Here is a 15719-nt window from a genome sequence, read left to right as displayed (position 1 = left end):
TTAAAGTATATCCCTATATCCCATTTCCTTTCTACATGGATGTTTACAATCAAACACTAGTCAAATCTATAGAAATATATCTATTTTTCTTAAAGATATAGAACAACAGGCACTGCCTGGACCTCAGAGCGCGTCTGAACTTTACAGTGAACGCGACGCTTGAGCAAATTCTTTGATTGGTCGACTGCCTGCTGACGTCACATTCTAGTCGTAACCGTGAAAAACACGACGCGCTAGTTTGCAGCTAGATAGGGGTGTCATCAACACACGCGCAGATCAGGTTTCACTCACTGGACCGAGTCTCTCACGCAGGCCCGCGGTAACGACAATGGCGACTGGAAAAATCACACAATTTTCTAGCTTCCTCTAAATATCACCGCTAAAAATGCACTGCTCGGGGTGTGACGGTGGAAACATGCGTATCTTGTGAGTTGGCTAAAATTAGTCTTTTGGTGGTGAAGCGCGCGCGCGCGTCAGGACAGCTTTAATAATAACGGATTGAAGATGGCGGAGTTTTCTCCGGTGCTGCCTCCGTTGCGGGATGATGGAGGAGGCGGACGGTATGGGCAGCCGCTGTTCCCCAGATCACGGTCCGGTTCGGAGTCGGACAGTGAATTATCGCAGAGTTTGGCCCGCACAAAGACGCGCTCGTACGGCAGCACCGCGAGCGTCACGGCGCCCTTAGGAGAAACATACGTAGAGCACCGGGTAACGGACGGGGATACACTGCAGGGTATAGCGCTCAAATATGGTGTTACGGTGAGTCTCACATCAATAAAGTCACCCATTTATAAGAAACCATTTCCTAGTCATCTCCTTGCATACTCAACGTTGTTGTGCATCCTTTTGGAGCATCATATACAGGCGCAACATGGAGTGTGTCTCAAAAACTAGTGAGCTGCCTATCTAGACAACATTTTTGGGACAGCAATGTTTGGGCCCATGCCGTTACATGTTTCACAACCTAGTGAGCGCCCTACTTAGGCAACGTTGTTGTGTGTCATAATAGCATTCATTCTTTTTTTTTTTTGGCCATCATAGATGTGATGGGGTACCTGAAAATTTGGGGAAAAAATTGAATGTAAGCGTCCAGGTTCAAAACGTCCATTGTTTTAATGTTTTAAAAAGGTTTTTCTTGGTTATGCTAATGTTGATGGAACATTCCATCATGGAAACATTACTTTTAAATGTTCTATGAACCTTCTGAAAAGCTAGTAACATTTAAACAACGTTAGATAATCGTCAACTAAACGTTCCATGAACTATGTATACAGTTTTTGTGCTGATGTTTTAATAAAATTTCTAATGACCAGAACGAACGTTCTAATAATATTACTTGAAGAGCATTTAAAACATTTGAGCACTTGAAGAGAAGTTTTATTTTTGAACAGTGTAGATTGGCTCAAAACCTATTAAGTTGTTAAGGATGTGCAAAACTCCTAAACGCCTATGATGCTAAGGTTAACTGTACAATGGCCATGCAGACATAATGATGCTCAAGATAATTGTGAGAAACCTAATTAAAAGTTCATAATACCACACATCCAGCCATGACTGAGTGTGTTAAAGGATTAGTCCACTTTTAAATAAAAATTTCCTGATAATTTACTCACCCCCATGTCATCCAAGATGTTCATGTCTTTCTTTCTTCAGTTGAAAAGAAATTAAGGTTTTTGATGAAAACATTCCAGGATTTTTCTCCTTATAGTGGACTTCAATGGCCTCCAGATGTTTGAAGGTCAAAATTAGTTTCAGTGCAGCTTCAAAGGGCTTTAAACGATACCAGATGAGGAATAAGGGTCTTATCTAGTGAAACGATCAGTCATTTTCGAAAAAAATACAACTGTATATGCTTTATAAACACGAATTATCGCCTTGCACGTGCTTCCGCTTTCTGTATTCTTCAAAAAGCTTACGCTGTATGTCCTACGCCTTCCCTATTCTACTTGCGGAATGAACGCAGCGCCAGTTTAGTTTTTTTCCGCAAGTAGAATAGGGAAGGCGTAGGACAACTGTAAAGCATATACAGCTGTATTTTTTTTCGAAAATGACTGATCGTTTCGCTAGATAAGACCCTTATTCCTCGTTTGGTATCATTTAAAGCCCTTTGAAGCTGCACTGAAACTGTAATTTTGACCTTCAACCGTTTGGAGTACATTGAAGTCCAATATAAGGAGAATAATCCTGGAATTTTTTCATCAAAAACCTTAATTTCTTTTTGACTGAAGAAAGAAAGACATGGACATCTTGGATGGCATGGGGGTGAGTAAATTATCAGGAAAATTTTATTTAAATGTGGACTAATCCTTTTAAGAGAAATTTAGAGATCAAATGGATGTGAAAACTGATTGAGTGAAAGTGGGAATTGTCAGGAGTCGCCTAAGGAAATCACAACCTTCATTATAACCACGATCTCTAAGCAAATATTTACTCATGCAATTTGATTAGTTACATGAGACACATGCGCATAATGTGGAACAAGCAAACACTACATGGATATGTTTGTTTAAGACTGTTTCTTGAAAATAGAAGTTCATATTTTATATATATTTTTATATTTGTTCTTGATTTCCACAGATGGAGCAAATTAAACGAGTCAATAAACTATTCAGCAATGACTGTATATTCCTGCGAAACACTCTCAATATTCCTGTAAAGTCCGAAAAACGTTCCCTCTTTAACGGACTGTCTCTGGAGTCACCTGACAGTGAGGGAACCACACTGCTGGAGTCGCCGTGTGTGAGTCAGGATGTGGACATCCCATCTCCCCCACCAGAACCGGCCGTCCCGGAGCCTAACACCCGACCCGTGCAGGCCGAGGAGCTGTCTGCTAAAGACTACTTGCACCGGCTGGACTTGCAGATCAAACAGTCCAAACAAGCCGCCCGCAAACTGAAAGAGGATGGTGGGAGGTAAATGAACCTTTGACCTGCATGAGCGTCTCTCTGCCTTATTAAACTGACTGACCTCTTAATTAATGATGAACAGAAGCTCTGTTCCAAACCCTAGAAAGTTGCCTTGCTGTCTGTTGCCTACGTAGCCAGTGACCTTATAAGGCCGCATCCTAACTGAAAATTAACACTCTTTATGTGCAATTATGTCTGTAAATTAATTTATTACTTTGTAAATATGCACTAGACAGTGATAGACACACAGGACATGTTCATCTTGTCAAAGCTAGATAGACCGCAACTGAATGTAACAAAACGCAGGGGTCCTGAGATCATTTTAAACTGATAATAAGAAGAAAGGATCATGTGACACTGATGACTGGAGCACTGATGCTGAAAATTCAGCTTTGCCATCACAGGAATAAATTAAATTTTTTAATATATTCAAATAGAAAAGTTTTAAGTTGTAGTAATATTTAAATATTTTATTGTATATTTATCAAATATAAGCATAAAAGACTTACTGACCCCCAAACTTTGAACTTTACTTCCAATGTAGCCGTCAAAAGATTTCAGTAGTTTGACATGAGCATGTTGCTAAGCGAAAGATGCCATATTCTAATAATCACACCGGTCAAAAGTTTGGAAACATTACTATTTTTAATGTTTTGAAAGAAGTCTCTTATGCTCATTGAGCCTGTATTTATTTGATAAAAAATACAGAAAAACAGTAATATTGCAGTAATATTGCAGAATATTATTATCAGCATCATTACTCCAGTCTTCAGTGTCACATGATCCTTCAGAAATCATCCTAATGTTGATTTATTATCAATGTTGGAAACGGTTGTTCTGCTTAATAATAAAATTTTATATATATATATATATATATATATATATATATATATATATATATATATATATATATATATATATATATATATATATATATATATATATATATATTACAGTACAGTCCAAAAGTTTGGAACCACTAAGATTTTTAATGTTTTTAAAAGAAGTTTTGTCTGCTCACCAAGGCTACATTTATTTAATTAAAAATACAGTAAAAACAGTAATATCGTGAAATATTATTATAATTTAAAATAACTGTTTTCTATTTGAATATATTTCACAAAGTAATTTATTCCTGTAATGGCAAAGCTGAATTTTCAGCATCATTACTCCAGTCTTCAGTGTCACATGATCCTTCAGAAATCATTCTAATATGCTGATCTGCTGCTCAAGAAACATTTAATGTGTACAATTGTACAAAATATTTGTGTACAATATTTTTTTTCAGGATTATTTGATGAATAGAAAGTTCAAAAGAACAGTGTTTATCTGAAATCTAATCTTTTGTAACATTATAAATGTCTTTACTGCCACTTTTGATTGATTTAATGCATCCTTGCTGAATAAAAGTATTAATTTCTTTAATTTCTTTTCAAAAAAATAAAAATAAAAATTCTTACTGACCCCAAACTTTTGAACGGTAGTGTATAATGCTACAGAAGCTTTGTATTTCAGATAAATGCTGTTCTTTTGAACTTTCTATTCATCAAGGAATCCTGAAAAAAAAAGTACACAACTGTTTTCAACATTGAAAATAATCAGAAATGTTTATTGAGCAACAAATCAGCATATTAGAATGATTTCTGAAGGATCATGTGACACTGAAGACTGGAGTAACGATGCTGAAAATTCAGCTTTGCATCACAGGAATAAATTACTTTGTCAAATATATTTAAATAGTACACAGTTATTTTAAATTGTAATAATATTTCACAATATTACTGTTTTTTACTGTATTTTTAATTAAATAAATGTAGCCTTGGTGAGCAGACGAAACTTCTTTTAAAAACATTACAAATCTTAGTGGTTCCAAACTTTTGGACTGTACTGTATATATATAAAATATATTTTAATAACCAGTGATACTTTTTTTCAGGATTCTTTGATGAATAAAAAGTAAAAAAAAAAACAGCATTTATTTAAAATAGAAATATTTTGTCACAATATACACTACTGTTCAAAAGTTTGGGGGTCAGTAATTCTTTTTCTTTTTTTGAAAGAAATTAATTATTTTATTTAGTAAGTGATAGTGATAATTGTGTGAAAAGATTTCTATTTTGAATAAATGCTTTTTTTTTTAAACTTTTTATTCATCAATCAATCCTGAAAAAAGTATCACAGGATCAAAAAAAAACTAAACAAAAAAACTGTTTCCAACATTGATAATAACTGAGTATCAAATCAGCATATTAGAATGATTTCTGAATGATTATGTGACACTAGAAACTGGTGTCGGTAATGGCTGATGAAAATTCAGCTTTGCATCACAGAAATACATTATATTTTAAAGTATATTAAAATAGAAAACCATTATTTAAACTGTAATATTATTTCACAATATTACTGTTTTTTCTGTATTTTTTAATAAAAAAACAAAAAACAAAAAAAAACGCAGACACGATGAGCATAAGAGATTTCTTTCAAAAACATTATAAATAGTTATGTTTCCAAACATTTGACAGGCACTGTATGTGATGCAACATAGTCGAAGTCACATATTTAATTATTATAATATTAAGTATTGAATGAATTATATTTATACTATCGGGCTGTTGAATGCTTGAATCTGATTGGTTGACCAACTTTCTAAGGTGTGCAATTATTTATATAATTATAAGGAAACGCACGGCTAAAGTAGTTCTAGGCAGGTCTTGACCTCATGCAGTTCCATATCACTTCGCCAAATGTTTTCAGTTATCTCAATGGGTCCTTAGAGCCTAAAACCGTAAAAGAAACAAAACCCACAACGACACCGACAAAGCAAATAAATACAGTAAACAATAGGATGAAAACGACAAATTATTGTGATGGTTTTTGCCACAAAATACGTTTTATTGTGTCCTGAAAGCACATACTCTCTTGCAGAACAGTGTCTAGAGGTGTGGTAACTGTAGTATAAGTGTAATAATTGACTCTGGGCCATTGAATTCTTAGAAAATAATGCACACCCGAGGTGGTAATGCGGCCACGACATGGAGTTAAGGCCTTTGCACACTGAGTCTGAAATTCGCATGCAAAATTTTCACACGTTAAAAAATAAATTCGACCTCACGTTATGTCAATCACGTTTGCACACTGCCTCCGAAACTTTCGTCCATCATAAAAAAATTTGGATCAGGTTCGATTTTCTGCGTTTTTCGCATCTGTGGCACGCATTTTGAGGGATGTTTTGACAATTCAGAGCCACTGTACGCGAACGCCAAAATCCAGAATGCCATCTGACAAGTTGATCCACGTCGTCTACAGCACAAAGCAGTAGCACTGTATGACAAAGAAAGTGCGGAATACGAAGAGACAGAATATTATGCCAGTATCAAAGCATCAAACTGAGCCACTGACATCCTGAAGTAAACTTTGAAATGCTCGGGATAATGCTCAAGCAGCTCCTTGATGAGGTGAACTCTCTTTTCTCTCTATGCAATCTCGGGATTGGATGGACCCAATATTTCCTCTTTCTTTTTCTCTTTTTGGGAAGAGAGGGGACAACTAAATCGTGCTCACTTCTCGAAGACTTCATTTTGTATTGTTTTGCGATTTTTCCGCAAGCGATTCATTAATACGCATCGCACTCAGTGTGCAATTTTTAGGATCACGAATATGAAAAAACGCATGCGAAAATTTCAGAGTCAGTGTGCAAGGGCCTTAACTCCATGTCGTGGCCGCATTACCACCTCGGGTGTGCATTATTTTCAAAGAATTCAACGGCCCGTCATCAATTATTCCTTACTTATAGTCAACATACTGTCAACTTTGTCCGGCATCTTAGTTTTTTTCTATACTTGCCTTGTTCCAATAAATTGCGTGATTATCTGTAAAGGTTACATGGATAAATTGGCCAAAAGAAGTTATCTTGGAAGCATAATGGAATGGATTTTTTTTTTTTTTTTTTTAAGAAACGCACCTTTTTTTTTCCAATGTTACTGACTCATCAGAGCACCTTTTTGATCAGCAGCAGTAGGAAACTGGAGCAGAGGACTGAGAATAATTGCTGACCTGTCCATCTGTCCATCAGTCTGACACGGTGCAGTTTTTATTTTAGCTGAATCAGTCAGCCAGACTTGTGTCTGCATCTTTTAGTGGATAAGGCAGCAGTGTTTCGAGAGAAGCCTTGTTGTCTTCCCTCCATTTCAGGGCAATGAAAGTTGTTTGTCATATATTCTTACACAAACATACACTTGACATGTTTCTCAGAGTGGAACCGGTCAAGTCAGTCCTGAAAAAGACATATCACTGACATGTCTATAGGCGTGAGCTTGATTTATTCACTCAAGCTGCAATTTGGCACGTCTTTGCTGATGGCAGTAAATTGCAGGTTGTAACCTGTTCAAATGGTAAACTCTGACCTCTTTGAAGCTCCAACAACAGGACGGCTCAGTTCATGCAAAAACTATTCTTCTCATCATTTGCTCACTTTCATGTCATTCCAAATCTGTATGACTATATGCTTCTGTAGAACAGAAAAGGAGATATTTTGATGTATCTTAGAGCTTGATGACTATAGCCTGTCAAGGTCCAAAAATGATACAAAGGCACCATGAAAGTAGTTCATAGAAGTCATGAGCTGTATTCCAAGTCTTCTGAACCCATAGCTTTTGAAGAGGACTGACTGAAATTTCAGTATTCAAACCGATGGACGTTTGATTCCTCTTGAGGTTCTTTGGGCAGCTTGAACATTCTGGGCATTTGAGTTAGTGTTCAGTGCTTCTCAATCTGCCATGAGACACACAGGCACCAATTGTGTTTGGCGACACAAGGGGTGGCAAATGATGACAGAATTTTGTTTATTGGGTGAATTATTCCTGGAATTAATTTCCTGTGTAATATGTTCTATCGTTTCATAACTGATGTGTAAAAATATCGAACTGAAAAGCGATTCATGATAATGTTTCCTCTGCCGGTGTAAGAGATATGAGTACAATGGCAGAAAACTGCTCAATTAATCATGAAGCTCTGGAAAGGAAGTAACAAACCCTCAGTACACGTGTGCTCAACCGTTTCCTCCACATGCAACGATCAGACAGAAGTGACATTCTGATCCGATCAATGCTGCGACTGAGTCGTTGAAATGATCAAAGGCCAGTTCTGATCATTGGCCGTTTTCTCCATATACAGGAACTGTCAATCCAAAACCTCCAATTTGGAGATATTTATTAACATGCTGGTTTCATGCTGTGTTTAAACAGTCTGTTTGGGAAATACATGAAGTCAAAGCGTACACATAAAAAAAACGAGGTTTACTCACCCTCATGTTGTTCCAAACATGTATGACCTGTTTTCTTTAGAGGAACATAGGTTTTGAAGAATGTTGGTAACTAAACAATTTCGGTTCCCACTGACTTCAATTGTATGTACAGCTTCCATTGTATGACAATGGAAGTCAATGGGAAACTAAACTCTATGGTATGTGTGTGTGTGTGTGTGTATTATCTATCTATCTATCTATCTATCTATCTATCTATCTATCTATAAAATATTTTAAAAAAAATCCTTCTTCTGTTAGTGTTACAGCTGATTTTTTACAATATTGTTTGTCTGTGTTTAATTTCAGAGAGGAAGACGACCCAACCAACTCAACGTCATCATATCAGGAGATCTGACTGATTCTTCATCTGTTTACCCGCAGCGCTGACAATGACCCATCATCATCTTCATTATTCCATCCCTCTTTTGCCTACTTTTTTTTACTCTACCATTACCCAAACTGCAACACAGGACCACGGGTCCATCATTGCCTTCTTCAGCAGTATTATAGTGATTTTATTTCTGATTTTTATCATCGTTGTTCCATCTCACATAACCGTAAAGATGCTACAGCTGAGTTTGTCTTCTTTAGGAAGCAATAGCCATCCACATCACAAACTTATAACCACAGTCTACGCTCATATGAAATACAGTATCTGCAGTCTGTCCCGTATAACGTATCACAGATAAAACTACTAGGACTCTGTGTGGCTGCCTGCTGATTTTAATTTATTGTTTTTTGTTTTGTTCACCTATAAAAGCTTTATGTGTGGGGTTGAAAGGGATAAATAATGCTGTTTTGGTGTGAATGTTGTGTTTTGTGTGTTGGTTTAATAAAAAATGTTTTACTGTGCTGTTTGATTTGGATTATGCAGAATAAATGCTTCTGTAAGATGATCATAAGAGCTTCCTGTTTCATAGATTGTAGATCTGCAAAAAAGTTTTGGGTTATTATAGGATGGCTCTCTAAATGAAAGTTAATTGCAACCTTTATCTCTAAATAGGCTATTATATTTTTCAAAGAACAAGATACTTGCAATTGTAATAACAGGCTATTGAGGTATTTTTGCATGCGATGAGTGAGCATACACAGCGATAGGAATTAAACAATAATGAATTCAAAAACAACAACTTGTGCCTACCTTACTGATTCGGCAGGTGGCGGCAAATTGCTGTCTTAATGAATGAGTCATTAAATAATTTAAAGGGGCAATATGTAAGATTTCCGTCTGCTAGAGGTCGCTAGAGGCCTATTCAAAACAAAGGCGTAGCTTGATGACGACAAGTTTGAGCGTTGAATCTTGGGACGTGGTCTTCACATCACAGCCGGTGGAAACAATCGGGATAGGACTCAGGAAGAAATCATGTTCATGGATGTGATTATTAACATTACTGTAGAATGAAGCAGAGCAAGACTGAGTGTTGTGGGAGCTGAACGAGGACGCTGGAGCGATTACGCAATACGCCTCACGAGCAGCAGAACTTTTATTATGCCACAGTTGCCGGCGCTGCTTCCGCTTTTCCGGTCATAAGTATGAGGTAACGCAGCTCTGTTTATCATATAAGATACATTTGAGTGTGTAGAACATGATGTTATAATGTTACTCTGTGCGTTCGCTCGGTGGCTGCTGTGAGACACTTGTTTGAGACACACTGTAATAAGCTAGATTGATTTTAGAATATCTCATTAAATGCGTTGATAAATGGCAAGTGAGGCCTCTATTGAGAGCAAAGCCATTGAAACTCTCAACGTCCATAAAGGTACTAAAAACATATTTGAAATAGTTCATGCGAGTTCAGTGGTTCTATCTTAATATTTTAAAGCGACAAGAATACTTTTTGTTCGCCAAAAAAACAAAATAAAGACTTTTCAACAATGTCTATATGGACCGATTTCAAAACAATGTTTCAGAGCTTTACGAATCGAATCGGTGAATCGGAGTGCCAAAGTCACGTGATTTCAGAAGTTTAGCCGTTTGAAAGGAGATCTGAATCACTAATTCGAAACAAAAGATTCATAAAGCTCAGAACCTTAATGAAGCAGTGTTTTGAAATCGGCCCATATAGACATTGTTGAAAAGTCGTTATTTTGGGGGTTTTTTGGCGCACAAAAAGTATTCTTGTCACTTTAAAATATTAAGAAAGAACCGCTGAACTCACATGAACTGTTTCAAATATGTTTTTAGTACCTTTATGGATCTTGAGAGAGGAAGTATGCTGGCAATGCAGGCCTCACTGAGCCATTGGATTTCATCAACAATATCTTAATTTGTGTTCTGAAGATGAACGAAGGTCTTACGACATGAACGAAGGTAGAACGACATGAGGGTGAGTAATAAATGACATTATTTTCATTTTTGGGTGAACTAACCCTTTAATATGATATTCTTAAATCTATCTAATGTTAGCTTACTGCAGTGTGCAGTGTCTCACAGCAGCCGCCGAGCGAACGCTCAGAGTAACATTATAACATAATTTTCAAAACAGTCAAATGTATCTAATATGATAAACAGCGCTGTGTTTCCTCGTACGCTTGACCGGAAGAGGCGAAAGTGGCGACTGCGGCATAATAAAAGTTCCACTGCTCTCAAGACATGTCACATGTCACGTTCGTCTCTCATTTGCAATCGCTCCAGCGGCCTCGTTCAGCTCCAACAGCACTCGCCCTGCTCTGCTTCATACTACAGTAACGTTAATAATCTCATCCATAAATATGATTTCTGCCCGAGTCCCGTCGCGATTCTTTTCCACTGACTGTGAGGTGAGGACAACATTTCCCAAGATTCTGCGCTCAAACTCGTGTCATCAAGCTACGCCTTTGTAGCTTTAAACTTTACAAATTCCTTACTGGAAGATTAATGATTTAAAATGTATCAATTATGTCAATGTCTGATGAATAGTTTTAAATATCTCAGATCTGTTCATTATTGTGTTCATTTTGAAGTGTGAGAGATGGCAGTTGACAGTAGATGTTTGGTCCGAGTTCATGACAGGAAGCTCTGGGGCCACAGTGGATTCAGAGAAGTGACAGAAATGACTTTGGCAAGAGCCTCAAGGGTGGCTGTCAGGGGAGTGTGCTATGACACTCTTCAACGGAACAGTGCAATATAAAAAACAAATTTATTATACATTTTCTTACAAACTTTTTTATTTCTTACAAATATTCTTAAAGGGATAGTTCACCCAAAAATGAAAATTTGATGTTTATCTGCTTACCCCCAGCGCATCCAAGATGTAGGTGACTTTGTTTCTATAGTAGAACACAAATGATGATTTTTATCTCCAATCGTTGCCGTCTGTCAGTCAAATAATGCGAGTGGATGGGAACTTCTACTATAAGAGTAAATAAAACTTGCATAGACAAATCCAAATTAAACCCTGCGGCTCGTGACGACACATTGATGTCCTAAGACACGAAACAATCGGTTTGTGTGATAAACCGAACAGTATTTATATCATTTTTTACCTCTAAAACACCACTATGTCCAACTGCATTCAGCATTCGCTTAGTGAGGTCTGATCGTGCTCTGACAGCAGAAGTGATGTCTCGCGCTTATACTTCAATGAGAGCGAGACATCACTGCTGCTGTCAGAGCACGATCAGACCTTACTAACGAGTGAACGCAGTTGGACATAGTGGTGTTTTAGAGGTAAAAAATGATATAAATACTGTTCGGTTTATCGCACAAACCGATCGTTTAGTGTCTTAGGACATCAATGTGTCGTCACGAGCCGCAGGGTTTAATTTGGATTTGTCTATGCAAGTTTTATTTACTCTTATAGTAGAAGTTTCCATCCACTAGCATTATTTGACTGACAGACGGCAACGGTTGGAGTTAAAAATCATCATTTGTGTTCTACTATAGAAACAAAGTCACCTACATCTTGGATGCGCTGGGGGTAAGCAGATAAACAATTTTCATTTTTAGGTGAACTATCCCTTTAAGTGGAGGGATAGAAAAGGCCACTCATGTCAGCCAGCCAGACACAAAGCAAAGCTGACAGCGTGGCCGTGACATGATTTTTTTGCTGATGATCTTCATGTCTTACTCCATGACCTGAAACAAAAAACTAAATTAGCATTATCTGTCTAAATGCATTGCATTTAGAGCTAATTTGACTTGGCAACAAGTTTATGATGATTATATGACTACATAAAAAAAAAATAAAAATAAAAAATTAGCAAATCTTAGAATTATTCTGAATAATTCTCTTCTGTGGCTCAGGCTGCAGGCAAGCAAAAAGTGTAAAAAGATGAGAGAGACATTGATTATTTGCGAATACTTTACACCAGCTCTCTTTGAAGCTATTGGTCTTCTTTGTATGATGTAGAATTCAAATTGTGCCTCCTTGTGACAGGCCAGGACTGGTCCAGATGTTCAAACTGATCATGTACAGTTTGCGAGCTGTGGGATAATCACTGCACACCATTTCAAACAGGAAAATCCCTAGTATCCACACTGTCTTTTCAATTTGTCCTCTGGAGGACAGTACGCTCACAGCAAATCTTAGCGGTATGAATGACCTGCTGCATAACAAGTCCTGCTGTCCTCTCGTTGAGGATTCCCACATCCATGAGCTCCATGAAAGTCCATGCAAGACAAGGGCTGCTCCATGACAACTTCATGTCCATTATGTAGTTGTCTGTGTCGTCCTGCCAGTTTAATTATGAGGAACACTGGAACCATTATTAGCCATCAATGTCTGGTAATAGCCTATTATGGTTCTTTAAGTAAAATTTAAACAGTAAATTAAACATTTCAAAGAAATGCTAAACATTTTCATTATACAGTTCAAATGTAAAAGTTAGTTATCAAAAATAACACTGTTTTGAGTAAGAACTGCTAATGTGATTAGGAACTGTATAAATGAAAACCAACAAATCATCAGTGGTGTAAAGTATTTGAGTAAATGTAAGTAGTTACTGTACTTGAGTATCTTTGAGTAATGCAATTACACATTAAATTTTTCATGGCACCGAACTTTTTCTGCAGCAGTTTGTTTCTTCTATATAAATAAGTGATATCGCTATCTTAGGGCGTTGGATATACTATATCTTTTGCACTTTGCCCTTACCTGGGCTTGTCAGCAAGGCTAGTTTACATCAATGCGAGTGCATTAGCAGGACGTTGCTGAACCACAAGGGGTCTGATGTAGGAGATGAGGTCATGACTTCAGCCGCTAATGAGGCTGACACCAGCACATGCAGTGCAAGTAGACTTTGACTAGTTCATTTTACTTAACATTATTTTATTTATCCGCTATATTGACAAGACCTTTGTGAAGGATATTGGTTTAATAAAATTATCGCCTTTTTGCACTCTTGAGCTTAAAGGGTTAGTTCACCCAAAAATGAAAATAATGTCATTTATTACTCACCCTTTCATGTTGTTCTACACCCGTAAGACCTTTGTTCATCTTCAGAACACAAGTTATTTTTTATGAAATCCGATGGCACAGTGAGGCCTTTATAGACAGCAATGCCATTGAACTTCTCAAGATCCATAAAGGTACATTTTTAAACAGTTCATGTGAGTTCAATGGTTCAATCTTAATATTATTAAGTGACGAGAAAACTTTTTGTGTGCACAAAATAACGACTTTTCAACGATATCTAGTGATGGCCGATTTCAAAACAATGCTTTGAATCTTTTGTTTTGAATCAGTGATTCGGATTGCGTGTCAAAATGCCAAACTACTGAAATCACGTGACTTTGGCGCTCTGAATCACTGATACTTTGAGTACCTTTCTGGATCTTGAGAAGTTAAATGGCATTGCTTTCTAGAGGCCTCACTGAGCCATCGGATTTCATCAAAAATAACTTAATTTGTGTTCCGAAGATGAACGAAGGTCTTACGGGTGTGGAACAGCATAAGGGTGAGTAATAAATGACATTATTTTCATTTTTGGGTGAACTAACCCTTTAACTGAGACTTGAGTATTTGTAGACATTTGTTGTGTCGACCTTGATATATTGCAATATTGAGGTATTCCGTTTTATTTTGATTTTAGAAAATAAACATGATTTCTCATCTTACAAATCAATTGTTTCTTATTTTCACTGGGATGTCTCTCAGGTGTTGAGGACTAGTTGATCTTTGAGCCTATACATTCAGTATGAGTAAAATACTTAAGTACTGTTAAAATCAGATACTCTAAGATTTTTACTCAAGTCATATTGGAATTTGTGACTTGTAACTTGTAATGGAGTCATTTTCACTGTAAGCAAGGTATCTGTACTTATAGTCAAGTATGGTTTTCAGGTACTCTTTACACCTCTGCAAATCATATGTGACAAATAAAAATGTGAATCTGCCTAACCAAGATATATGAAAAACACTGTTGCCGGAATGTATCCCAGGCCACTGTGGTTTTATTGTGCTCATTTTTTCCCCCAACAGCTTTACTGCAAATTTATGACGACATTGGAATTTTAGTTTAGAGCTGTTTTATAGTCAAATTGAGTTTGTTGTATACAAAATTCACTGAATAACTGAAATAAATTGAGCTGAATAATGACATTATTGCTACTTTACAGATGAGACTGAATTTGTTTCTGAAGAATAACTGAAGGATTTAGAAACATTTCCTGTTTATTATTAAGCTGCTTTCAAACAATCTTTATTGTATAAAGCGCAACATGCCCATAAGGGAATGTTCTCAGAACTTTGGCTAATGTTCTAGCAAGGTTCTCTCAACGTTATGAACAAACATTATTTTAGATTATTTTAGATATCATAGATTGTTCATTATATATACACTGATCAGGCATAACATTATGAGCACTGACAGGTGGATAACACTGAATATCTCATCACGGCACTTGTTAGTGGGTGGGATATATTAGGCAGCAAGTGAACATTTTGTCCTCGAAGTTGATGTGTTAGAAGCAGGAAAAATGGGCAAGTGTAAGGATTTGAGTGAGTTTGACAAGGGCCAAATTGTGATGGCTAGACAATTGGGTTAGAGCATCTCCAAAACTGCAGCTCTTGTGGGGTGTTCCTGGTCTGCAGTGGTCAGTATCTATCAAAAGTGGTCCAAAGAAGGAACAGTGGTGAAGTGGCAACAGGGTCATGGGCAGGCAGGGCTCACTGATTAATTTGGGAAGCGAAGGATGGCCCGTGTGGTCCGATCCAACAGAGGAGATACTGTAGCTCAGATTGCTCAAGAAGGTAATGCTGGTTCTGATAGAAAGGTGTCAGAATACACAGTGCATCACAGTTTGTTGCGTATGGGGCTACATAGCTGCAGACCAGTCAGGGCGCCCATGCTGATCCCTGTCCACCGCCGAAAGTGCACGTGAGCTTCAGAACTGGACCATGTAGCAATGGAAGAAGGTGGCCTGGTCTGATGAATCATGTTTTCTTTTACATCACGTGGATGTCCATGTCCGTGTGCGTGTGCGTTGCTTACCTGGGGAACACTTACGTGGCACCAGAATGCACAATGGGAAGAAGGCAAGCTGGCGGAGGCAGTGTGATGCTTTGGAGGTTCTGGGAAACCTTGGGTCC

The 15719-nt window shown here is 37.3% G+C and overlaps 1 protein-coding gene across 1 annotated transcript; it reads left to right on the top strand.

The window, feature by feature from the left end:
- The first annotated feature begins 227 nt into the window (after positions 1-227).
- Positions 228-9104, top strand: lysmd2 (LysM, putative peptidoglycan-binding, domain containing 2). The gene is made up of 3 exons (XM_048168995.1): positions 228-759; positions 2578-2912; positions 8515-9104. Exons 1-3 carry the CDS (start codon positions 505-507, stop codon positions 8561-8563), a joined length of 639 nt encoding a protein of 212 aa, XP_048024952.1. The 5' UTR covers positions 228-504; the 3' UTR covers positions 8564-9104.
- The last annotated feature ends 6615 nt before the right edge of the window (positions 9105-15719 follow it).

The sequence above is a fragment of the Megalobrama amblycephala genome, linkage group LG19 (assembly GCF_018812025.1).
Source record: "Megalobrama amblycephala isolate DHTTF-2021 linkage group LG19, ASM1881202v1, whole genome shotgun sequence".
NCBI lineage: Eukaryota > Metazoa > Chordata > Actinopteri > Cypriniformes > Xenocyprididae > Megalobrama > Megalobrama amblycephala.
This window is presented reverse-complemented; position numbering and strand designations above follow the sequence as displayed.